This window comes from Natrix helvetica, assembly GCF_964273705.1.
Source record: "Natrix helvetica genome assembly, chromosome: 6".
NCBI lineage: Eukaryota > Metazoa > Chordata > Lepidosauria > Squamata > Natricidae > Natrix > Natrix helvetica.
The window spans coordinates 31,485,129-31,507,848 of NC_138553.1; the positions used below are offsets into that span (position 1 = coordinate 31,485,129).

Below are 22,720 nucleotides of genomic sequence, written 5' to 3' on the forward strand. Positions count from 1 at the left end.
GCCTACGCTTCCCGTCATGCTCTCTGCTGGCCGCTTCTTCCTCCAGCCTCCGATTCCGCGCATGCGTTGTGCCTTAGCTAGTGCTGACGAGACGAACGTGGGGGGGTCTGGCTGGGCAGCCAAGTTCGCCCAGGCGTCCTCTGAGGTAAAGGGGTCCCGCTGGGAGCGGGGCGGGTGCGCGGGGGAGGCTCTTGAGCGGCGCCGTTCAGCAGCAGCAGCGGCAGCACCGAGGGAGGCTGGGAGGCAGCGAGGGCAGGGAAATGGAGCCCCCGGAGGCAGAGCCACGGGGCAGGTTAGTGGGCAGCATCACCGAGGGCCACGCATCTCCGTCCTTGTGGCAGGCGGAGAAGTAAACCGAAGAAACGGCCATCCAGATCGTTGGGAAAGCTATGGGGGAATCCCTACGGGGGGCGGGTTTTGCGAAGCAAGCAGGGGTAGGGAAGTCCGTCGGGCTGCTCCCAAGATTTCATGAATGACCTGAACTGATCCACTCGTTCCTCTCTCTCCATCAGCAATTATGATCTGCTCGCAGGGAAAAGGGGAATGGAGCAGCATTTGTATAAAGGTCGGGAGGGAAAGAGGGATGCTCTTCCCTGAAGCAAAACTAATACAGGAAGCATCTGCTCTTGCTTACAGACTGTCCTGAGGGGGTGGACGGGACTTTTTACCCACCTTATGGAGACTAGTATAACAGAGTTGGAAGGGACCACCTGGCAGGTCTTCTGGTCCAGCAAGCAGGAGACCCTACACCAGGGGTCTCCAACCTTGGCCACTTTAAGACTTGTGGACTTCAACTCCCAGAGTTCCTCAGCTGAGGAACTCTGGGAGTTGAAGTCCACAAGTCTTAAAGTGGCCAAGGTTGGAGACCCCTACCCTACACCAATTCAGATACATGCTTGTCCAGCCTCTTCTTAAATACCTTCCCTGATGGAGCATCCACCACTTTGGAAGGCAAGCCATTCCAGCTGATGAATGGTTCTATCAGGAAGTGTCTCCTTTATTTTTAGGTTGGTTGTTTCCTTGATTAGTTCCCATCCTTTGCTGCTTTTCCGCTAAACAAATAATTCCCTCACCACTGTCAGACCATTCACTAAGGCTGCATTACTATTACTATTAGTCTTCTCATCATTCCTATCACCCATCTCCTCCCATTTATGACTGAATGACTGTAAGTTTGCTGCTTTTATTCTTATGATTTATATTTATATTGATTGCTTATTTGTACCCTATGACTATCATTAAGTGTTGTACCTTATGGTTCTTGATGAATGTATCTTGTCTTTTTATGTACACTGAGACCATATGCACCAAAGACAAATTCCTTGTGTGTCGAATCACACTTGGCCAATAAAGATTTCTATTCTATTCTATTCTATTCTATTGAATTGCTTTCAGGTGCTTTGGAGAATAGTTTGACTCCCTCTTCCTTGCGACAGCCCTTTAGATATTGGAACACTGCTATCATGTCACCCCTAGTCCTTCTTTTGATTAAATTCAATTAGACATAACCAATTCCTCCAACCATTCTTTATATGTTTCAGGCTCCGGTTCCCTAATCATCTTTGTTGCTGTTTTCTGCATTTTTTTCTAGAGTCTCAACATCTTCTTAATATTGTGGTGGTCAAAACTGGATGTAATATTCCAAGTGTGCTCTTACCAACTGGTTTATAAAGTGGTTTAACCATTCACATGGTCTTGATTTTATTCCTCTGTTAATGCAGGCTATTGCTGTTTTGGCTTTTTATAGTTACTTTGAACAAAATTAGAAACAGCTCAATCTTTTACTTTTAAAGTTTGTGCATCTGGTAATGCCTTATTCAATCCAATAAAATATTAGAAAGTTGTAAGCAGGTTTTTGAGTTCTTCATTATTCATTCTGGCTCTGGATGCTAAGCTAAGCCATAGGGAGAGAAAGAGAGGTAACCAGTTTCTGTTTGTAACTAATGAAATGTTGGTCATGCTATCCAATGTTAATTGCTTACATTTTCCCCCAACAGCCGTAATTCAATCAAATTAACTCTTAGCAGTTCTGAATGTTTTCTGATCTCAATACTGCTATTTAATAGTTTTGTACATAGAAATGGGTTAAACAGGTGTGCATTTTTCTGTTATTGCCAGCTTTCTACTGTTTTACTCTCTGCAAAATGCAAGTTTGTATTACCTTAGGTATTAGGTTGTTATATTGTCTAAGAAAAGTTTCCCATGAAAACAAATAATTCAGGTTTTTGAGGACAGGGATAAGGGAATAGTAGTTGCAAAATCCCCTCTCCTTCATAATGTGGAACCAATATTATTATAGTCATAGTTCAGATAATGATACTATTCTCAAATGCAATATTCTCTTCAGAGTTGTTCCCCTCTCCTTATTGCTTGAGGCTTGAGGTTCAGAATTTAAATCAAGACACCAGGCATGACCTTAACACTTCCTTCATTTAACAAAATTCGACTAGGTACAATCCTCCTACCTTTTCCAATTTCATATATAAATTTCAGATATCAGATTACATTGTTTTTGCTGGCCTCACATTTTTTCTTGAACTGGTATCAGCTGCTTTAATTCTCTAATGCAAAGTAAAGGTTTCTCCTGTCCAGTTGTTTCCATATGTGTGCGTGTGTGTTAATCTACATTTCTTAGCGCAGGAAACCAGTGTTGTCCAAAGACATTTCTGTGATCACATGGCCAGCATGACTATGTGCCAAGGTGCACGGAACACTATTACCTTCCAACCGAAGTAGCACCTAATTATCTACTTTCATTTGCATTCTTTCAAACTTCTTGTTGGGCAGACCTTTCTAATGTACATATGTTTAATTAGATTTATTTTTTAAAAATAGATTAGAATTACTCTGATGACATTAATAAGATTGAAGTTGTGTGGGGTTGGGGCAAAAACAAGCTTTAAGTAACTTCTTTGCTGTTTAGGATTTTTTAAATTTTTTTAATTATTTAACTGGTTAATGTTAACCAGTTGCATAAATAAGGATATTTTAAAGAAATATATTACTATGTTAATCTGACTCTCATAATTGAAACTTCTGTTCAATCGTGTCCGATTCTTGGAGACTGCCTAGACAAATCCCTGCAGTTTTCATGAAAATATTTTTCAGAAAGAGATGTGACATTGCCTCTTTTCCAAGGCTGAGAGAAAGTGACGAGCAGTAGCCACCCAACTGTCCTTGCGCTTGAGGTGGGACTAGAACTCACAGTTTCTGGGCTTCTAGCTTGATGCCTTAATCACTACACTGAACTAGCTGCAATTATTTTTTTTAATGTATTAATTTGACTATGACTAGAACTACTTGGGCTTATTGGCAAGTTTTGTACAAGAGTCAGGATATGAATTCAACATTTGCCAGATAAAAATAATATGTGGTCTTGTAGCATATGAACAAGTATGTGTTGGAGTTAGAAATTTAATATAATTTTAGCAATGCTTCTAAAAAGTGACTGACAGTTATGATTGCTTGGCTCTAGGAATTAATTTGCTCTTTTCATATTATCTCTCTATTTTGCAACAGAGTAATGGTTTTCTGCGGAATTTAAGAACCCTCATTGACTATATTCCTCCATAATAATGTCAGGTAAGCTCTTTATGAACACTGAGCATTTGTGATTATTTAAATCAGAGCATTGAGACGATTATAAAAAGTTTGACATTTTAGCACGGCCTTTTAATATACTCCTTCCTAATATTTGTTCCATCAGAGTGTAATTTTTGCTATCTTTGCCATTATATTTTGCTTATAACATTGGCTACATATGATTGCAATGAACCACAGATCTGTTTTTCACTTGCCTTCACTTTACTCTGAAGCACATCATTAAAAAAAAACTAAATAATTAATAAATAAACAAAAAATAAACTTATCTTTTCAAAGCTTGATAAGTAGTTTTGTTGGCATGATCTTTATTGGAGTAATTTTCTATATCTCTTTCCTAAACCAGTTTCTGGAATAATAACTATCATGTTCCAGGTTAAACTGACTTCACATGTTATTTCAGCCATTTTAGTTGAGATCCCTGTAATATTTTATGTTTCCCTTCTCAAACCACAATTGCCAAACTGTCCATTGGCTCTGAAAGCAAAAGATAACTTGCAAAATTAAATTCTCAATAATGGAGAACACCATGTCAGCTTTTTAGTTTTGAATTTATTTTTATAATTTATAATTCATGTCAACTTGATAGGAGTTGTGGGGTTTCATTTAATGTGTTTTCACTGCTGCTTTTACCTTGTTTGGGTTCAGAAACTAAACAGCCTCAGGCTTGGGAAACTTCCAAGGAATACCAAGGTTGCAGGTTGGCCTAGAAATTCGTAAAACATCCTGGGAGAGAATAGTAACAAACCATTTCCATATTATTTCTAAGAGAACTGTGTGGATATATCCATGAAATCATCAGGGGTAAAGCTTGGGTTGAATAGTCTTTACCATTATCTACCTTGGCAATACATTAGTACGTTAACTACAGTTTGATTCTAATACATAAAATATTTATTATATTTAAGGGCAGCAAGGAGAGAATTTTTCTTTTTCAAGGTTTAGATAGATCAGCACCTGATCTATCTTTCCAATATTTTTTTATCTTTTCTGAAATGTATTGAAATAATTTAACCTGAATTGAAATATCTTTATCTTAATATTGGTCCTTATACTGTTTGTGGTCATTTCTGTAATATTCCTGTGTACGCTTACTCTTTTTGCATATAGGAAGCTATACTCCCTCCACTGGTGGGCCCTTCTCTGCTCTTACTCCCAGCATCTGGCCTCAAGAGATTTTGGCAAAATATGCTCAGGTACATAGATCGCAAAGTAAAAAAATCTGTTTTGTACTTATTTTTTTCTTTTGCAAGAATAATTAATATGAAGGAATGATTATGAAGGAATACAAGGCTGGTATACGAATGCTTAGTAGATGTGGAAAGCAACTCACACTTTTACTAACATTTTTGCAGTAAAGCAAGAACTCTTTTGCTCCTGCAGCACCGTTCTGCCTTCCTATGCTGAATGCCAAAGCTCAGCCTGACTCTCCTCTTTATCGTCTGGTTTTTCACCCTTAGCACAGAGGAGGCACCATTCTGTTCACTGTCCTGTATAGAGTTCAGTGCAGCTGCCTACATACAAATTCCTTGTTTATAGCTATCAGGGAAGTGCTTACTTACAAGGCTCGTTTAAAGCACCTTCACATTTAATTGCTGGCATAGTCACATTATTATGAACTCATACTTGTACAAAAAGATTTCTAAACAAAAAGTAATTTATAATGGAGGAAAAAATTGCATACATCTTAAAGCTAAGAAAAGAAAAAGTTCAGTAACTCATTAATTGCTTTTTAAAATCATGTTTTACATATGACTACATACCGTGTTTCCCCGAAAATAAAACAGAGTCTTCTTTTCTTTTGACCCCCGAAATAAGCACTTGGCCTTATTTTCGGGGAGGTCTTATTATTTTTGAGGTGCAGGAGGTGGTACGCATGGTCACCTCATGGCTGCTGCTGTGTTGCAATATTTCTAGAGAGGGCTTATTTTTGGGGAGGGCTTATTTTAGCGCTTGCGCTCAAAATCCCGATTTGGCTTATTATCCAAGGAGGTCTTATTTTCAGGGAAACAGGGTAGAAAGTGTAAAATATAGACTTTCCTTATATTTAAAATGTGCATAGATTCTTTTAAAAATGCTTGGTTGGGTGGGTGGCAATGATAACTTATTCCAATTGGCTTAGCTATGTGTCATGCCCCTGTTGGAGCTTGAATCTGAGGAGGAGGATGAACCGGAGCTAGAACTGGCAGGAAATCGAGGGGACCGCTTCATTCTCTTCAGAGGAATGTGGGGAAAAGGTAGCCCAGGGCCCCTCAGGATTGGGACGGCTTGTTAGCAGGGAGGAACAAGGGCAAGCAGTGGACATGAGGAGCAACAGAGCTCGGGCGATGAGCAAGGACCGCCCCTCCTGATCCTCAAGCAAGGAGAGTGGAGAGAAGGCAGGAACAGCGCAGGCCAACCTGACAACTCGGGAGGAGAGCACCCCAATCCTCTTCACAAAGCATACCTGGGGACTGAGATTTAAGGAGACGCTGTGGGGAGGGGCATTTGTCAGGAACAAACACTGAATTGGTAGAGTTTGGTGTGCTGATACAGACATTTGGAGTTTGCAGGACTGCTTGCTTCTTCCTTACTTGTGGACTCAGTACCCTGTTCCTGACTTACTTGTGGGCTCATTATTTGTTCCTTGGTTTGTGGACTCATTGTTTGTTCCTTGTTTCATGGACTTATTTCCCTGTTCCTTTGTTTTGCTGGACCAGAGGCTACGCGTGTGCTTTGCTCTGGGACTTGCCAAGAACATGGGAGCATTTGAGAGGACATTTGGAGCATTAAAGGGGAGTTTGAACTCTCAGCTGGCTGTGTGACTTTCATGCCTTGTCCCGGGTCATCATAGTTATACATATGTATGTCTAAAGGATGTGCTGGGTCCATTTGTATTAAGTCAGGAAATTAATCTATTTTACATTAAATATGATTCAACAGTCGGTTTATTTCCTCTTAATGAAATTGGGATGATTGTAATATAATACGATAGTAATACCTCCCACTACGGCCTTACTGCTTTCATGAATGAATTAGTATATAAATCAAATAAATGATGATTGCTAGGTGAGAAGAACAGTGATAAACAACCATAAAGATAAACAACCATAAAAACACTAGCAACTTTTTTGATATGCAATATGTGCACGTAGAATTGATATCTAAAGAAGTGAGACAAGGAAAAGATGCTAGGGACCAGTGGAAGAACATTTTGAAATTTCCTTCAAATTCTTGATTTATCTATCTTAGAGAAAAGGATGGAATGTGGAGGAATACCCTTTGTACTCTTTGTATGTTGGCTGGTGATTAAGAAAGAGGAAACCAGGTTGGAGAAGACATCTGGAAGCAGTCACTGTTCATTTTGGATATCAGCAATGTGTAAAAATATTGCATTTGACCATTGCATTAAGTGATAAATAGCATTTCTGTTCTTTTATTTCCCAGAAAGAAGAATCTGTTGAAGAGCCAGAGATCCGATATGATGAATTTGGTTTCCGAGTTGGCAAAGAAGGCAAGTTCCTCATTTCTGAAAGGCTTGACTTGTAATCAGATCCCTTTCAGTTTCTCATTTAGAAGTTTTTAATTCCCACTAACAGTATTTCACTTCTTTAAATGTATTCATTTTATTTAATATTTTGAAAGAATATCAATGAAAACCATATGTCAGACATTGATATAAAATAGATAAGTCCTATGTCATTTCTTGTTTAGGACTATACTTTAAAATGACTTTGAGTTTGAAGAAGAAAAATGCCATCTTTATGAAAATTACGAATTTGGGATCTTGTTAGTTATGAGAGGACACATATGTGTGCATTAATTTTGTTTGAAATGCACATAAGTGACAGCTAAAAAAGAATCAGAGATGCAACTTCTTCAAGCATATATCAGGATTTGTCCTATAAATGGGGGTTTTTTTCGGAGGGGGGTCAAATTAATCTGATTCAGTATCTACATTTTTGAGAAAACTTTTTCCTTTTCCTTTCAGTTGAATTCATGGACGTACGTAGGTTTTTTTTAGAGACCGCTCACAGTTTTTTGCTTTTGAATTTCTACATCCTTGATTCATACAACTGTGAATTAGGAATTATCTCTGTGCCAAAATTCAGTAACTTGTTCTCCAGTTATCTTTTGGAATATCCAAATATTTAGAGGCTTGTTTATTTTTCTGGTGTTATTTTCCCCCCACTGTTTGGATATACTACAGATAGTGTAGATCCACCCAGCAAGCTTTTGGGGATCTCGCTGATTGAAGAGCCACAGCAGAGACTGAAATGGCAAGCCCATCTGGAGTTCACACACAATCATGATGTGGGAGACCTCACGTGGGATAAGATTGAAGTCACACTTCCGCATTCAGACAAGCTACGTTCTCTGGTTTTGGCCGGCATTCCTCACAGTATGAGGCCCCAGGTAAGACTACTCAAGAAAGAAAGCTTGCCTGTAAGAATCTCTGACTACATTCAACTCTTTTCCAACAATTTCCCCCCAGTTGTGGATGAGACTATCGGGTGCTCTACTGAAAAAGAGAAATTCAGAAATGTCTTACCGAGAAATTGTGAAAAACAGCTCCAATGATGAAACAATTGCTGCTAAACAGGTGAGTACTTTTCAGTGTTAATGCTTTGGGAAATTAAATCAGTGACAATTCTGCTCTTACACAGAGCAAGGACCTAAACCATGTTGATCCCCGAGCTTCCTTTGATTAGTTCTCACAGCTTTTCTAACCATGATTGCTGAAAATTGCCAGTATAGTTTAAATTGGCATACAATTAAAAATACAATTAAAAACAAATCAATGAAACTTCTCCAAACTGCTCCCCCTCCCAATACCTCGCCATATTGATGCTTTATCTAATTCACAGTCCTCAGCGCTAAAAATGTTAAATATGTTACCAATTTCAGGCTTCAAGAAGTCAGCTCAATCACCTTTCCAGAAATGAGTGGAAAGTGTTTGCCAGCAGATTTACCTTTATAGAGAAAGCTCAACTGTCATTGACTAAGTGCTTATCATTGATTCTTGATATTCCTCAGATTGAAAAGGATTTACTCCGCACCATGCCCAGCAATGCCTGTTTCTCCAACATGAATAGCATTGGAGTACCACGGTTACGCAGAATATTACGTGGATTGGCTTGGTTATATCCTGAAATTGGGTACTGTCAAGGCACTGGCATGGTAAAATATTCTTTTTCATTATGAAATGTATTTGCTTTATGGCCATTTTCCTGTAAGGATCTGTTCACAGAAAGGTGAGAAGCAAATTCACTCTCAATAGTGTTCTTGAACTAATTGTAGAAAATAGAATAGAATAGAATTCTTTATTGGCCAAGTATGATTGGACACACAAGGAATTTGTCTCCAGGGCATAAACTCACAGTGTACATATAAACAGCAAATAATAGATCATGGAACATAGTCATAATCATTAATTATAAGTTACAAACATCAATGGATAAATCATAAGTAACCAATAGGAGAAGATAGTAGGGAAGATGAGAAAAGATGAAAAATGACACAGTCCTGTGGGAATTAAGTGTTCAACAGAGTGATGATCCAGGGGAAAAACTACCTTTGTGTCTAGTTTTTTGGCATGCAGTCCTCTATAGTGACATCCTGAGGGGAAAAGTTGAAATTGATTATGTCCAGAATATAAAAAATCCCAGAGAATCAAACTTTTACTCAATTTTTCTTAAATTCACTCTATACCTAATTAGATTTTAAACTTGCCATTTAGATAATATGTGGGCTTCCATTTAGTGATACCTGTCAACTTAATCATATTGAGATTGTGGTGCAGAGTTGTGGGACTATACTTATGAGAATAAGTCTCTTCCTCTCCATCCCTATCCCAGGTTTGGGAATCCTAACCTAATGCCACAACTTAGCTGTTCAAGCCTCCAAGATATAGGAGGCAAAATTATTAGAATTCTAATTTTCAAACACTTCCTTTCTATTCTGTCATTGAACATATAGTTAAGCAGAAATAATTCCTTTTTGTGATAACAAGTTGCTTTAATGCTTACTTTTAGATCTTCTCTTCCTTTATGCTAGGTAGTGGCTTCCTTGCTTCTTTTTTTAGAAGAGGAAGATGCCTTCTGGATGATGTGTGCTATCATTGAAGATATGGTGCCAGCCTCCTACTTCAGTACCACCTTGATGGGGGTCCAAACTGATCAACGTGTCCTGCGCCATCTCATTGTGCAATATCTGCCACAGCTGGACAAACTTCTTCAGGAACATGACATTGGTAAGGACCTTTTTGTCTGATAATTTATTTTAGTTTGATGAGATGGATATATGCCGAATAAAACCAGATTTTGAGAGTTTAAAGTGGGGTAGTCGTAATAAACTCAGTGGCAGTTTAATGGAGGAATAATCACTTGTTAATGGGAGCGCATCCAAATTCAACCTTTGGCATGGCACATTGTCAGTTTTTAAAAACGTATCTGGAAAGATTCTGCCCAAGATCTTGGAGACCCATTATCAGTCAAAGCACAAATATCTGATTTGTTTTAAACAAATTCCTATATACTGTATCTCATTTATATAGAGTTTGTTTGTTATTTTAATTCTTCCTATAAGCAGGTAATTTAGTTTTTAAAGAAGCCTTTAGTTCAATTTAAGACTAAATAACAGCATACTGAACATTGATAACAGTGCTAATAATGTAAGCCAGAAATTATTTCCGTACTACTGTGAGTCTGTGCGTCACTGCATCTGTGAATTCAAGAACGCTTATGATTTTGAACATTCATCTAGGGAAAAAATAATGTGTTTAGTTGCTGCCAATGATTTAAGATGAATTAAGAAATGTATTTTCTTCTACATTGCTTAAAGAGCATTGCTTAATGCTCTTGTTTATGTTGGAAAAGAAAAGAACAAGCATGCAGTTGACAGATAAACTGATGTTATATGTTTATTTCTATCCACAGAGCTCTCCCTCATTACCCTACATTGGTTTCTTACATCATTTGCTAGTGTGGTGCATATCAAGCTGTTGCTGCGTATCTGGGACTATTTCTTCTACCAAGGCTCCATTGTTCTCTTTCAGGTTACCCTGGGTATGCTCAGTTTGAAGGTAACTAATGTTTTATAAAATTTCATAACTTCCGCTTTTTCTTTTTCTCTCATGGATGGAATGGGCATACTGTGTGGGGTGGCTAGAATTCAAGACTTCTTAGCACACTGAGGATCTTGGGGGAAAGTTTCAGGAAAGAATAAAAAGAATCATATTTTGCTCACTTAAAACTTAGGTAATTTTTATATTCTCAACGTCTCCATAGCCTTAATATTTCTCTTTTCAGCCTTCTGTAATAATGCTACTAGCCTAGTTTATAAATAAGATATTAAATACTACCGTATTTACATTTTAAAAATATGTCTTTCGGGATAGAGCTAGAAAAACCAGTAAATGCACATTTCTAACACCAGAATTACAGAAATATGTTGTTATCTTGGTTTATCTTGAATGTATTGACAATGCAGACAGGTAGATACATGCCTATTCAACATTAATGGATTAATGAAACCCATCATTTTTATGTTATTTTGTAACCTTGAGTTATTCTGATAAAGATATTACCCAAATGAGGTTTTGTATTTTTCTTCCCTTGATCAACACAACTACTTTTGCTTTTTTGTGCATTCATGAGAATCTGCTGACTGCAAGAGGGCTTATTTCAATTTAGGTACAGGCAGACCTCAGACAGAAAGAGCCTGTATTTTGTTTTGTGTAACTATTCATTTTTGAGGTAATCCTTGAATTACAACCATTTGTTTAGTGGCCATTCAAAGTTCCATCAGCACTGAAAAAGCGACTTGCAACCAGTTTTAATGCTTAGAACCGTTGCAGCCATTCCCATGGCCATGTGGTTAAAATTGAGGTGCTTGGCAACTGGCATGTATTTATGACAGTTTCACTGTCCAGGGGTCATGTGATCATCATTTGTAACCTTCCCGACTGGCTTCCGACAAGTCAAGTCAATTAGGAAAGCTGGATTCACTTAATGACCATGTGATTTACTTAACTCTGGCAAAAAGGTTGCAAAATGGGGCAAAATTCACTTAACAACTGCCTTGCTGATAATAAATGAAGGACTACCTGTAACTTGTTCGGAGTGGCTGTTGTATATCACTTGTACAGAAGTGGCTGAAAATCTGGTTATTAGTGAGAAGTTACTTTCCATCAACTTTCATCTAAAATCAGTTGCCTGGAAATACGATCTCTTAAAATCTACTTAAAACAATAGTTTATTTGTTCATGAAGATAAGCTTAGGCAGAGTTTACTAGAAGTCATTCCCAAATTCTTGAGAGTAACAGCATTAATAAGGCAATATAACTACTTCCAAGGTTTTAATGTTTGCCACCCACATATCTTTATCAATATGTGCTGTAGACATCATTGATTAGCCAATATGAAATGAACAAGGAAAGCCATGACTGATTTTATCTTGCTTTGAACTACCTAACCGTTCCCCACTAGATTAGGATTAAGTACAACAAATGGGAGCAAAACTATTCTGCAGGGTGATTCACCTGTATCATACAGAATAACTTGTCCATATTAACACAGGAAGATGAACTCACCCAGTCTGAGAACTCTGCATCTATCTTCAACACCCTCTCGGATATCCCATCTCAGATTGAAGATCCTGATGTGCTCCTACAGGAAGCCGTACGTGTGTCTGGCTCACTGACAGATATAGTAGTAGAAACTCAGCGTTGCAAGCACCTTGCTTACCTCATTGCAGACCAAGGGCAGCTACTGAGTCCTGGTGCTGCGGTAAACTTATCAAAGGTAAGTTTTTAAAGCCTTATGTGCTTCATAAATTCAAAATATCCTTGACTTCGCTTCCATTGTCTTCTATAGTAATGATGGTGGGTTTTATATACTCTGTGAAGAAATGCTGCCAGGCTCCTCAAACCTGCTATATCAACTCTGTATCTCTTTTGTCACTTGCATTCCCTTCCCCACTTCCATTTATTGAACATCATTTTCAAAATATACCTTACAATTCTAAACAAAGTGCAATTGCTCAGTAAAGGCTTTTTAAAATACTTTTCTCCCTTTTTATGCATTGCTTTTCCATTTCACTCAGGTTGTGCGACGCAGAACACAGCGTAGGAAGTCTGGAATCACATCACTCCTTTTTGGTAATAAAACATTACATAATAAAATATTTAATTCCCTGGAAAGAACAGTTGAAAGTTGCTAGTGTCTTTGTACATTTTTTGCCAAACCATGTATTTGCTTTTAGCTAGTTAAGCAGAATACTGCTTGTCTGTGAGTCCGTCCTTAAAGGCAGCTCAGAAGTTGCAGCTAATGCAGAACATGGCAACTTTTAGAGTCTCAATAATATGTTTGAGGTCCTAAATGGTTAGGACCTTGATACTTGAAGAAACGCCTCCCCCAATAGGTACCTTCTCAAATACGAAGCTCTGCAGGAAGATCTCTTTTCAGCATCCCAGAATTGAAGAGATCATCCACAAAGAAAGAACTCTTTCCTGTTGTGGCATCTCAGCTTTGGAATTACAGATAGTTATCAGAATTGTTTCCTTTTCAGTGCAAGATAAAGACCCGAAGTTTTTACTTCTGAATTTGACATTTAACAGCTGCAGCAGCATGGCCATACCATATTTTCCCTTATAAAAATCTGTGCCTCTATTGTTGTATTGTGGCTATGACTTGTTCAATTAATCTAAAATTTTGTTCTTTTTGCCTCATTTTATTGTTTTATCGTACATATTATATGGATGGTAACTCACCTGGGATTGTTAGAATGTTGAGCAAGCTAGATATATTTTAATATATAAAAACATGAGTCAATCTAACACTGTACAACCTAGCAGTTGTTCCTGATTTACAGTAAATGAAATCATGTTCATTTGAAATGTTGTCAGTACCTGCAGTTTGCAGCTTCAGAGAAATTGTTTCTTACTTCTAGGAGAAGATGATGTGGAGGCACTGAAAGCCAAAAATATTAAGCAAACAGAGCTAGTTGAAGACTTGCGTGAGGCCATCCTGCAAGTGGCTCAGCATTTCCAGTGTGTGGATCCCAAGAGTTGCAGCATAGTGAGTGTGAAGTTATCCTCGTAGAGACACCTATATATTCTGTTGATAACATAGCTACATTTATGTTTCCATTTTAACGGGAAGCATAGGTTTGTATGACCGTTACGGAGAAAATTAATCCTATGTAATCACTAAGAGATGATACCAACTTGATAGCACATTAAGACATTTATTTCTATATAAATAGATTTGTATAGTATCAGAGTGGAAGAATATCGCTTATTGCTATCCACCCTGTTTTCCAGGACTTGACTCCAGATTATACCATGGAAAGCCACCAGCGAGACCATGAAAGCTATGTTGCGTGTTCCTGTAACCAGCGACGACGTGCCAAGGCTTTGCTGGATTTTGAGCGTCATGATGATGATGAACTAGGCTTCCGCAAGAATGATATCATCACGGTATAATAATAATAATAATAATAATAAATATTTATTTCTTAGCCGCACCCTCTCCCGAAGGACTCGGGGCGGCGTACAACAAAACATAGGAAATAAATATATCGACATACATATAACAAAACATATACCAAGACATATACACGACATATACAAGGAGGAGGTGAAGTGATAGATAAAAACAAGTAAAAACACAATGTTTAAAAACCCCTAAATAAATTGAATGCAATTAAAATACCCCAAATAAAAAAACCCGTCAGGAGCGATATAGTTGGATCAAAGTTGAGCCAGGCCAGCAACTTGAAAAAGGTGGGTCTTGAGCTTTACACGAAAGGAGCGGAGGTCAGAGGTATTCCTAATATCCAGAGGGAGGTCATTCCACAGGGCTGGGCCTGCCACAGAGAAGGCTCTACTCCTAGGCGCCGCCCCTCGACACTGTCTGGTGGACGGCACCTGGAGGAGGCCCTCTCTGTGCGAGCGGATTGGTCGCAGGGATGTAAGGGGCAGAATACGATCCCGCAAGTAACTAGGTCCTGAGCCATGGAGCGCTTTAAAGATTGTTATCAAAACCTTGAAACGCACCCAATAGACCACAGGAAGCCAGTGCAGCTCGCGCAAGAACGGTGTCACATGGGAGTACCTAGTACTCCCCATAATTACCCGCGCGGCTGCGTTCTGGACCAACTGTAGCCTCCGGGTGCATTTCAAGGGAAGCCCCATGTAGAGAGCGTTACAGTAGTCCAAGCAAGACGTCACCAGCGCATGAGTGACTGTGCGTAAGGCGTCCCGGTCCAGTAGGGGGCGCAATTGGCGCACCAGGCGAACCTGGTGGAACGCCCCCCTTGCCACAGCTGTCACATGGTCATCCATGGACAGCCGGGCATCCAGGAGGATGCCCAAATTGCGCGCCCGCTCCACGGGGGCAAGTTGAATGCCCCCGATGGCCAATGATGGAATTAATTGGCTGAACCGGGGAGCCGGTACCCACAGCCACTCCATCTTGGAGGGGTTGAGTTTGAGTCGGTTGTCATCCATCCAGATCCGTACGGCTTCCACACACCGGGACATCACTTCGATGGCCTCGTTGGGGTGGTTCGGGGTGGAAAAGTACAGCTGTGTATCATCAGCGTACAGATGGTATCCCACCCCGAAACCACGGATGATCTCACCCAGCGGCTTCATATATGTGTTAAACAGGAGTGGCGAGAGGACCGACCCCTGTGGCACCCCACAAGTAAGGGGGCGTAGGTTCGACCTCTCCTCCCCTGCCAACACACGCTGCGTCCGGCCAGAAAGGTAGGAGCCGAACCACCGCAAAACGGTGCCCCGGACCCCCAACCCCTCCAGCCGGCACAGCAGGATACCATGGTCGATGGTATCAAAAGCCGCCGAGAGGTCTAATAGGACCAGGATAGAGGAACAACCTCTATCTCTGGCCCTCCAGAGATCATCCACCAACACGACCAAGGCCGTCTCCGTGCTGTGACCGGGGCGGAAGCCGGACTGGCGCGGGTCTAGATAATCATTTTCCTCCAGATGCCGTGGAAACTGGTAGGCCACCACACTCTCTACAACCTTCGCCAAAAAGGGAAGGTTGGAGACAGGACGATAATTGGCCAGCTCCAAAGGATCCAGGGAAGGCTTCTTGAGCAAGGGTCTCACCACCGCCTCTTTCGAGGCGGCCGGGAGAGACCCCTCGCTCAGCGAAGCGTTCACTAGGTCCAGGAGCCAGTCTCGTGTAACCTCCCAGGATGCCAGTACAAGCCAGGAGGGGCACGGGTCCAATAAACATGTGGTGGGTCGCAGTCGTCCACGCATTCTGTCCAAATCCTCGGCAACCAAGTCAAACTCCTCCCAGGTCGATTCCTCAAGACTCGCCACGGACGTCTCCATTGGACCACTAACAGGGGCCCAATCCTTCCGGATTTGAGCGATTTTATCCTGCAGATATTTCCCAAATTCCTCTGCTCTGCCCTGTAGAGGGGCCTCCCGCGGCCTCTGAAACAAGAGGGAGCGGGACACCTGAAACAGGGCGGCAGGGCGGTTCTCTGCGGATGCAATGAGAGTGGCACAATATTGGCGTTTGGCCACTCTCAATGCCACAAGGTACGTCCTTAAATGGGCTCGTGCCTGTGTTCGATCAAGTTCGGAACAAGAGGATCTCCAACGACTCTCTAGACGTCTCTTGCGGCATAGTGGTCAGGACCAACACAATATGACCTTAGAGAGAAGGAAATTGAGGGGAACTATTACTATAATATTGTGTGAATAAGGAACAACAAATGTACTGAATTTATTTGTTTTATTTGTCCTAGACAAACAATAACTTAAAAAAAAACCCAAAATCATAATTACATATTTACATAAATGAGGGGTCCTTGGTAACTGTCTGAGCTTGTTCTTTTTTTTCTTGCAGACATTTCATTACCCAAACTAGGTATTAGTGCTAGTAAGGAGTGGGGTTTCCTTCTCAGTTTCTATTCTAGTAGTTTGCCCTCTCAGTGTGGGGGTGGTCTCAGAGGTTCTTTGGTTGGGCTGTTTACTATTAGCTTGTTTGGCAGTTCCTTGATTGGGCTATAGTTTACGTCTTGACTGTTGGTCTGATATTAATTTTGGAGTTAATCTATTCTCATCTGGGCATTGATTCCTGATGGGGATGTATTTTGATCTTTTTGCTCCCTTTTTGGCTTGTTGATTGTCTCTTTTGCACAGTATGTAGATATTGTTTATGTTTATGTGTCTATTGATGGCTAATTTGTGAGAGTGACAGCTTCTAGAAATAAAAATAGCATTTTTGGACTTGGTTTGGTCTAGAATGGTCCAGTTTCCCAGTTGAAACAAATTAGGAATTAATAGACACATAGACATGAATCTCAGAATCTGCCATTTTCATTTTTCCTGAAACTCTGTTCTAGAGTATTATGGAGAATTTAAAAAGAATTAGGTAGCTGAATCTAAATTAGCTATTCTCCTCTTTATGGTCTTTCACAATTAAATACCAAAGTTGTGCCCAATTCATGACACTTGAATTCTCTTCACCTCTCATTCCCTGTTCTTATTTGCCATTTTTTCTGTCTTTCTCTGTGTAATTATTATTTTTCCTTTCCATTTCTGTAGATTATATCCCAGAAAGATGAACACTGTTGGGTGGGTGAGCTAAATGGCTTGAGAGGTGAGTGAAAATGGAACTTGCAAAGTTTTTTTTTTTAAAAATACAAGTTTTTAACTGGCTGAAGTTTTATCTTTTTACTGTTTTTTTTAAAAACAGGTTGGTTTCCTGCAAAATTTGTAGAGATCCTGGATGAACGGAGCAAAGAGGTAATTTTACTAGCATACCTTATGGCTGAATCTTGGTCAATCTCTAGGGTCAACACATTCTATTATATTTTGGCCCAAATGTATCTGATGCAAATCGATAGTATTCAAAAAAGGAAGAAAACCAGAGAATTAATTAAAAATAATATAAGAACTAATTCAAAATTGGCAAGAAATATTTTAAGAATAACAAGTAAAAAGGCAAATAGTAGGAAATTATTTAGAAATACTGTAGCAGCCTCACTCATACACTTAACAAAGTAACAGAGCTGAAGGGACTTTGGAGGTCTTCTAGTCCAACTTCATGCTCAAGTATGAGACCCTATGCCAATGGTATAAGTATACCATTCCACACAAGTGGCTGTGGAGTCTCTTCTTAAAAGCTTCCAGTAATGGAACAACCAGAACATCTGAAGGAAAGCTTAGCCAGGTGATAGAACTTGCTAACAATGCATTTGATCTCACTGCATTATCACATCTAGATTGAATATCTTGTGGTGGTGCAGTGGTTAAAGTGTTGCATTGCAGACTACTTCTGCTGCCTGCCAGCTACATGCAATTTAGTAGTTCAAATCCTACCAGGCTGAAGGTTGACTCAGCCTTCCATCTTTTTGAGGTGGGTAAAATGAGGACCCAGATGGTTGGGGCCAATATGCTGACTCTGTAAACCACTTAGAGAGGGCTGGAAAACACTGTATAAGTGGTATATAAGTCTAAGTGCTATTGCTGATGCATGGGAATCCATCCACAAATCACCAGAACAGAAATGGCATATTGATTGATTATTTGCCGTGAAGTTGTTTTCGACTCCCAAGTGACCACATAGATAGATTTCTTCATGACCGCCTAGCCCTAACCTGATCTTTCAGGTTTTCCAACGAAGCAGTCATCGCTGCCACTTTGCTGCTTGTCTTCTTCTCTTTCCTTCCGCCTTTCTGAGCATTCGAGGCTTTTTCAGAGAGTTAGGTCGTCATATAATATATCCCAAGAATGATAATTTGAGCTTCGTTATTTTTGCCTCGAATGAGAACTAAAGAAATCTGTCATGAAGATCCCTTTCTTGGCTGGGCTGCCTTCAGGTGATTCAAAGGCTAAAATTTCATTCCTTTCAGTATTCTGTTGCTGGAGATGATTCAGTTACAGAAGCTATCACAGATTTGGTTCGAGGGACCCTCTGCCCAGCGCTCAAGGCTATATTTGAACAGGGACTAAAGAAACCATCTCTGCTGGGTGGGGCTTGTCACCCCTGGCTCTTCATTGAAGAGGTAAGGAAAGCAATTGCTATTTGCAGGATCTTTGAAAATACTACTAATCCTTGTTTAGTGACCGTTTGCAAGTGCAACATTGAGGGGAAATAACTTTGCGACCGATCCTCACATTTATGACCATAGGTTTGTAAAGAAAAGGAAAGCTGAAGTAAGATCATAAGCACAGTTCTGGTTTCATTTAGTAACCACTTTGCTTAACAACCAAGTTGCCATTCCCATTTGTGGTCACTAAACAATGTCTTCCTGTAAGCAAGTACATAAGAGAGCATTGTGTACCAGAGTACATCAACTTTGTATATCTGGACTGCAAGGAGGTACTTGAATAAACTTGGGGGACAATTGTAGCTAATTTGGCAGGGTGGTTATAGATCTAAATTATTGGTCACCTGTAGGAGAAATAAAACCAACCAGATTTAAAATAGTTAACATATGTGTGTGTATGGGTTCTTGTCTCTAGGCTGCTGGGCGTGAGGTAGAGCGAGATTTTGACTCTGTGTATTCTCGTCTTGTACTTTGCAAAACCTACAGGTAAAGTTTCTCCTCTATATTTATCCAACTTTTTCTTGTAATATTTTTCATAAGACTCTGGCCTAATAAATGGTGGAACAGAATATTGCAGCATAAATCCCTTAAACAGACAATTCTCTTAATTATCTATTTTTGGGCAATACAATCAAGTTTCAGGAAAAAGAAAGTAGTATCTCCATTACCATCGCCATCTATAAAAACATAAAGGCCTGTTGTATCAGCTGCTATAAGCCAAACTCGGAAGCAGAATTAAAAGAACACTGGTCCTTATATTAGCAAAGCCAGAAAGTAATTTTAGATGTATCACTAGGTAAAAATTTAATTCAATAAACCATTGCCATCTTGTCTTTTAAACATACCTAAGATTTTTATTAATTGCCCTATAATTTTTTTTAAGCATCTTGTATTTTGTTAATGCTATTTTAGAGTGTTGGGCATTGCCTATAAATTGCCAGTGAATGGGACTGTCCTTGATTTATGAAATTCCTTTTTAGATTGTAGAAAATCATCCTTATCTGGGAGCAGACTTCACCATTGGACATCTAAATGCGTTATTTTTGAAAACATAAAAAATTATCATAGTCCCAGTCATGGATTTCAGGTTTTTTTATGGAACAAAATGGCTATGCTTTTTAATTCTCTGTTTTCTTCTACCCACATCAAAATATGATCACTTCTAGAATGTCTGGAGCAGAGTCATGCATGATGGAAATTGCAAGGACTATTGAGACTCTATTTAATAAGAAGTCGTGTTGGTTTAAAGATAGAATTGGCACAGGGCCTCTTGCTTTGGCATAACTAACACATAACACAAATTACTTTACTGTTTTAGGTTAGATGAAGATGGAAAAGTGCTTACTCCAGAAGAACTTCTTTATCGAGTGAGTGTACAGTTTGATCCCTAAAATAGATATGGAGAAAATCCTAAACAGGCTTATATGAAAAATCTTTTACCCTTTAGACTCTGAAAAGCCTTCGGTATTGTCAGTGTCAGTGGATTATTTTTTAAGATTTAATCATTTCAACTGCCACCAGAGGCCCAAAATTGAGAATGTGAAGTTTTGATAGTTTGTTATCAAAGGGAGGAGGGTTATCCACTTATCTTCTTTTTTTCTTTCTTTCTGGAAGGCGGTACAGTCTGTGAATATGTCACATGATGTCGCACATGCTCAGATGGATGTAAAACTTCGGTCTCTCATCTGTATCGGACTGAAGTGAGTCATGCAATTCTGTTTCAAGCTTTATTGAAAAAGCCATGGAAGAGCAGTTCAGGGTGTAATTGTCAACCTTTCAAGGCAGGTCTGACTTGGAAACCAATGTCATCATGTAGATTAGTGCCGTTTTTATTATAAAGCTATATTAAGATAGTCTTGCAGGTCTGAATGTGCTTTCGAGGAGTGTGTGAACCAAGGAAGGGCTTGCCTGAGACAGTTTCGTCATGTCGCACTCTAGTCCCAGATACAGGCTGCTCTTATTGGGTAGCCACTGAGTAGCAACTCCTCCTCCTATCTTTTGAGATAATCCTTTCTGCCTTCTACAGAAATTTACCAGTTTATGTCTGTAAGCATGTCAAATGAACTCAGGCTGCTTCTGTAGAATACTATTCTGTTTGCCCTGCCCCTCCATAAAGTGATAGAGGGATGAGAAAGCAGACCCACAATCTATCATCAAGACTTGGCTAGGTGAGGTTGGGAGGTTCTGGCTGGATTTTATATGGAATATAGTCATAAAGACAGAGGAGGAAGTGCTATTGATATGCCACGTCTCTTGTAATAGCTAGATGCCGTTTTCCACATGGCTAGGTTTGAAGTTCTTTACGAAAAGAAGGGTACCAGTGACAGGCTGAGAGTCACTGATAGAGAGTCCTTAAACCCACCCCCACCCCTTAGCTCCTTCCTGGGCTCCTGAATCTCATAGCTGGACTGGTGATAGATATTCCCAAGCTCTGTTTGCTAGAAGATTTCAAGATTTCAATTTCAAGTAGGGCCAGGGAAATCTAGGACTTCATGGATACCATGTGTCAAAGCACCTTCTCAAAGGGAGGAGGAGGGACTACACTGTATCTGGGTTTCACCTCAAAAGCAATTAATATGTAACTTGACAGTGGAGGAGATTCACATCCGTCTGTTTTCATGGTCAAGGATGTTACTCAGAGTAAATGCTTTCGTTTAGAATTCACAAATTCTAACATTAGGCTGGAATGAGTTAAAATAGATTCCATACACTGAAGTTATATGAATGGCTAATCTAAAAATCTGGCACTTGGTTCTAATCATTTCAGGATTCCGTTATTTTAATTTGCATAGAATTTGAAAAAAAATAAAATAAAAACTAATTAAAGGAACAAGATTTAATCAGGCTTGCCTAATATGATGAAACACACCTGTGGCTTTGTGACTCAATTTATAACTTGATTTTCAGTGAGCAGGTGCTGCACCTGTGGCTTGAGGTACTTTGCTCGAGTCTGCAGACGGTGGAGAAATGGTTCCATCCCTGGTCATTTCTGCGAAGTCCTGGCTGGGTACAGATCAAGTGTGAGCTCAGGTAAGTTGTTTTTTTTCTGCCTTCCATATTACTGTACTACCAGATTGTGTTTTCTGGAAACTACATTTTTATCTAAATAAATTCATGCCAATTTGATGCAATGGAGGTAAGCATATTGTTTAAATATCTCTCTGATCTCAAGGTCCTTGAGATTCTCATATGCTGCCCTTCTCTGTAGGGAGGCCAAACCCATTTGCACAGTATAGTCCCAGGGACTCATGACCTGAGTGGGATCCAGAGGGAACCAGGGGATATCTGGAGGGTTGCTGCACAGGACTGCTGAAACTCTGGTTACATCTGGAACCAAAGGGCACCCGAGGCTTTGGGCTGGATTATGCCTGTGCTGCCTTGCTTGATTTTTCACTCCTAACACTCCCCACGGCTCACAGAGGAGCCGCATGTTCCAAAAAGGGCTAAGAGACACCTAGAGTGCTGCTGGAGGAAAATGTGAGATGAATCTGATTGGACATGACTTTCTGCTGCGATTAAGGCCTACCTTGTGGCAGCAAGAGTGGCAAAACACCTTTATTTCTCTGTCCTTACTGCGTCTGTAAAGCGTCCCCCGACAACCCCGTTCAAGATCATCCAGTCCTTCCTGGGACAGGAGGACTCATGTGGTCAACTTCAGGGCCATGCAGAGGAATTTGTAGAACACCTGACAAAGTTGCTTAGATTCCTTCCTCGTTGGAATCCATACATGGTGACAGTCTATTAGAGATGGCTAGAAGGTCTTGCCCAGTTATCTGGAAACAGTTCCATCCTGTTGGACCTGGTAAAGTCGACAGGGTCCTCAGTGGTGTCAGTGCAAACACCTGTCAATTAGTTCCTTGTCCCTGCTGGCTGGTGAAAGCGTCTAGGATGGTGACAGGCAGGTGGGTTGAAGCAGAGATTGATTCCTCACTGCAAGGAGGGGATGTTTCTGGAATCTTTCAAGGAGGCCCTGGCTCACCTCCTCCTCAAAAAAACCCTTTCTTGGTCCTATCTAGACCATTTCTATCCAGTCTTCCAC

At 40.1% G+C, this 22,720-nt stretch overlaps 1 protein-coding gene across 3 annotated transcripts in view; it reads left to right on the forward strand.

Moving 5' to 3' along the window:
- Window positions 1-22,720, forward strand: part of SGSM3 (small G protein signaling modulator 3) — a 27,381-nt gene continuing 4,661 nt past the window's right edge. The window contains exons 1-20 of one of the 3 annotated variants that reach the window (XM_081958362.1): window positions 1-145; window positions 3,520-3,582; window positions 4,711-4,796; window positions 7,027-7,097; window positions 7,794-7,995; window positions 8,075-8,182; window positions 8,617-8,760; window positions 9,637-9,832; window positions 10,518-10,663; window positions 12,159-12,383; window positions 12,685-12,739; window positions 13,531-13,658; window positions 13,904-14,059; window positions 17,174-17,228; window positions 17,325-17,374; window positions 18,484-18,636; window positions 19,097-19,167; window positions 20,000-20,048; window positions 20,296-20,381; window positions 21,589-21,711. In XM_081958362.1, coding sequence (XP_081814488.1) covers window positions 3,576-3,582; window positions 4,711-4,796; window positions 7,027-7,097; window positions 7,794-7,995; window positions 8,075-8,182; window positions 8,617-8,760; window positions 9,637-9,832; window positions 10,518-10,663; window positions 12,159-12,383; window positions 12,685-12,739; window positions 13,531-13,658; window positions 13,904-14,059; window positions 17,174-17,228; window positions 17,325-17,374; window positions 18,484-18,636; window positions 19,097-19,167; window positions 20,000-20,048; window positions 20,296-20,381; window positions 21,589-21,711 — 2,111 coding nt within the window. In that variant the 5' untranslated portion in view covers window positions 1-145; window positions 3,520-3,575. Of the gene's footprint in view, window positions 146-886; window positions 1,008-1,145; window positions 1,169-3,519; window positions 3,583-4,710; window positions 4,797-7,026; window positions 7,098-7,793; window positions 7,996-8,074; window positions 8,183-8,616; window positions 8,761-9,636; window positions 9,833-10,517; window positions 10,664-12,158; window positions 12,384-12,684; window positions 12,740-13,530; window positions 13,659-13,903; window positions 14,060-17,173; window positions 17,229-17,324; window positions 17,375-18,483; window positions 18,637-19,096; window positions 19,168-19,999; window positions 20,049-20,295; window positions 20,382-21,588; window positions 21,712-22,720 lie in introns of those variants that run through there. The other 2 variants (XM_081958363.1, XM_081958364.1) reach the window with 2 other exon arrangements.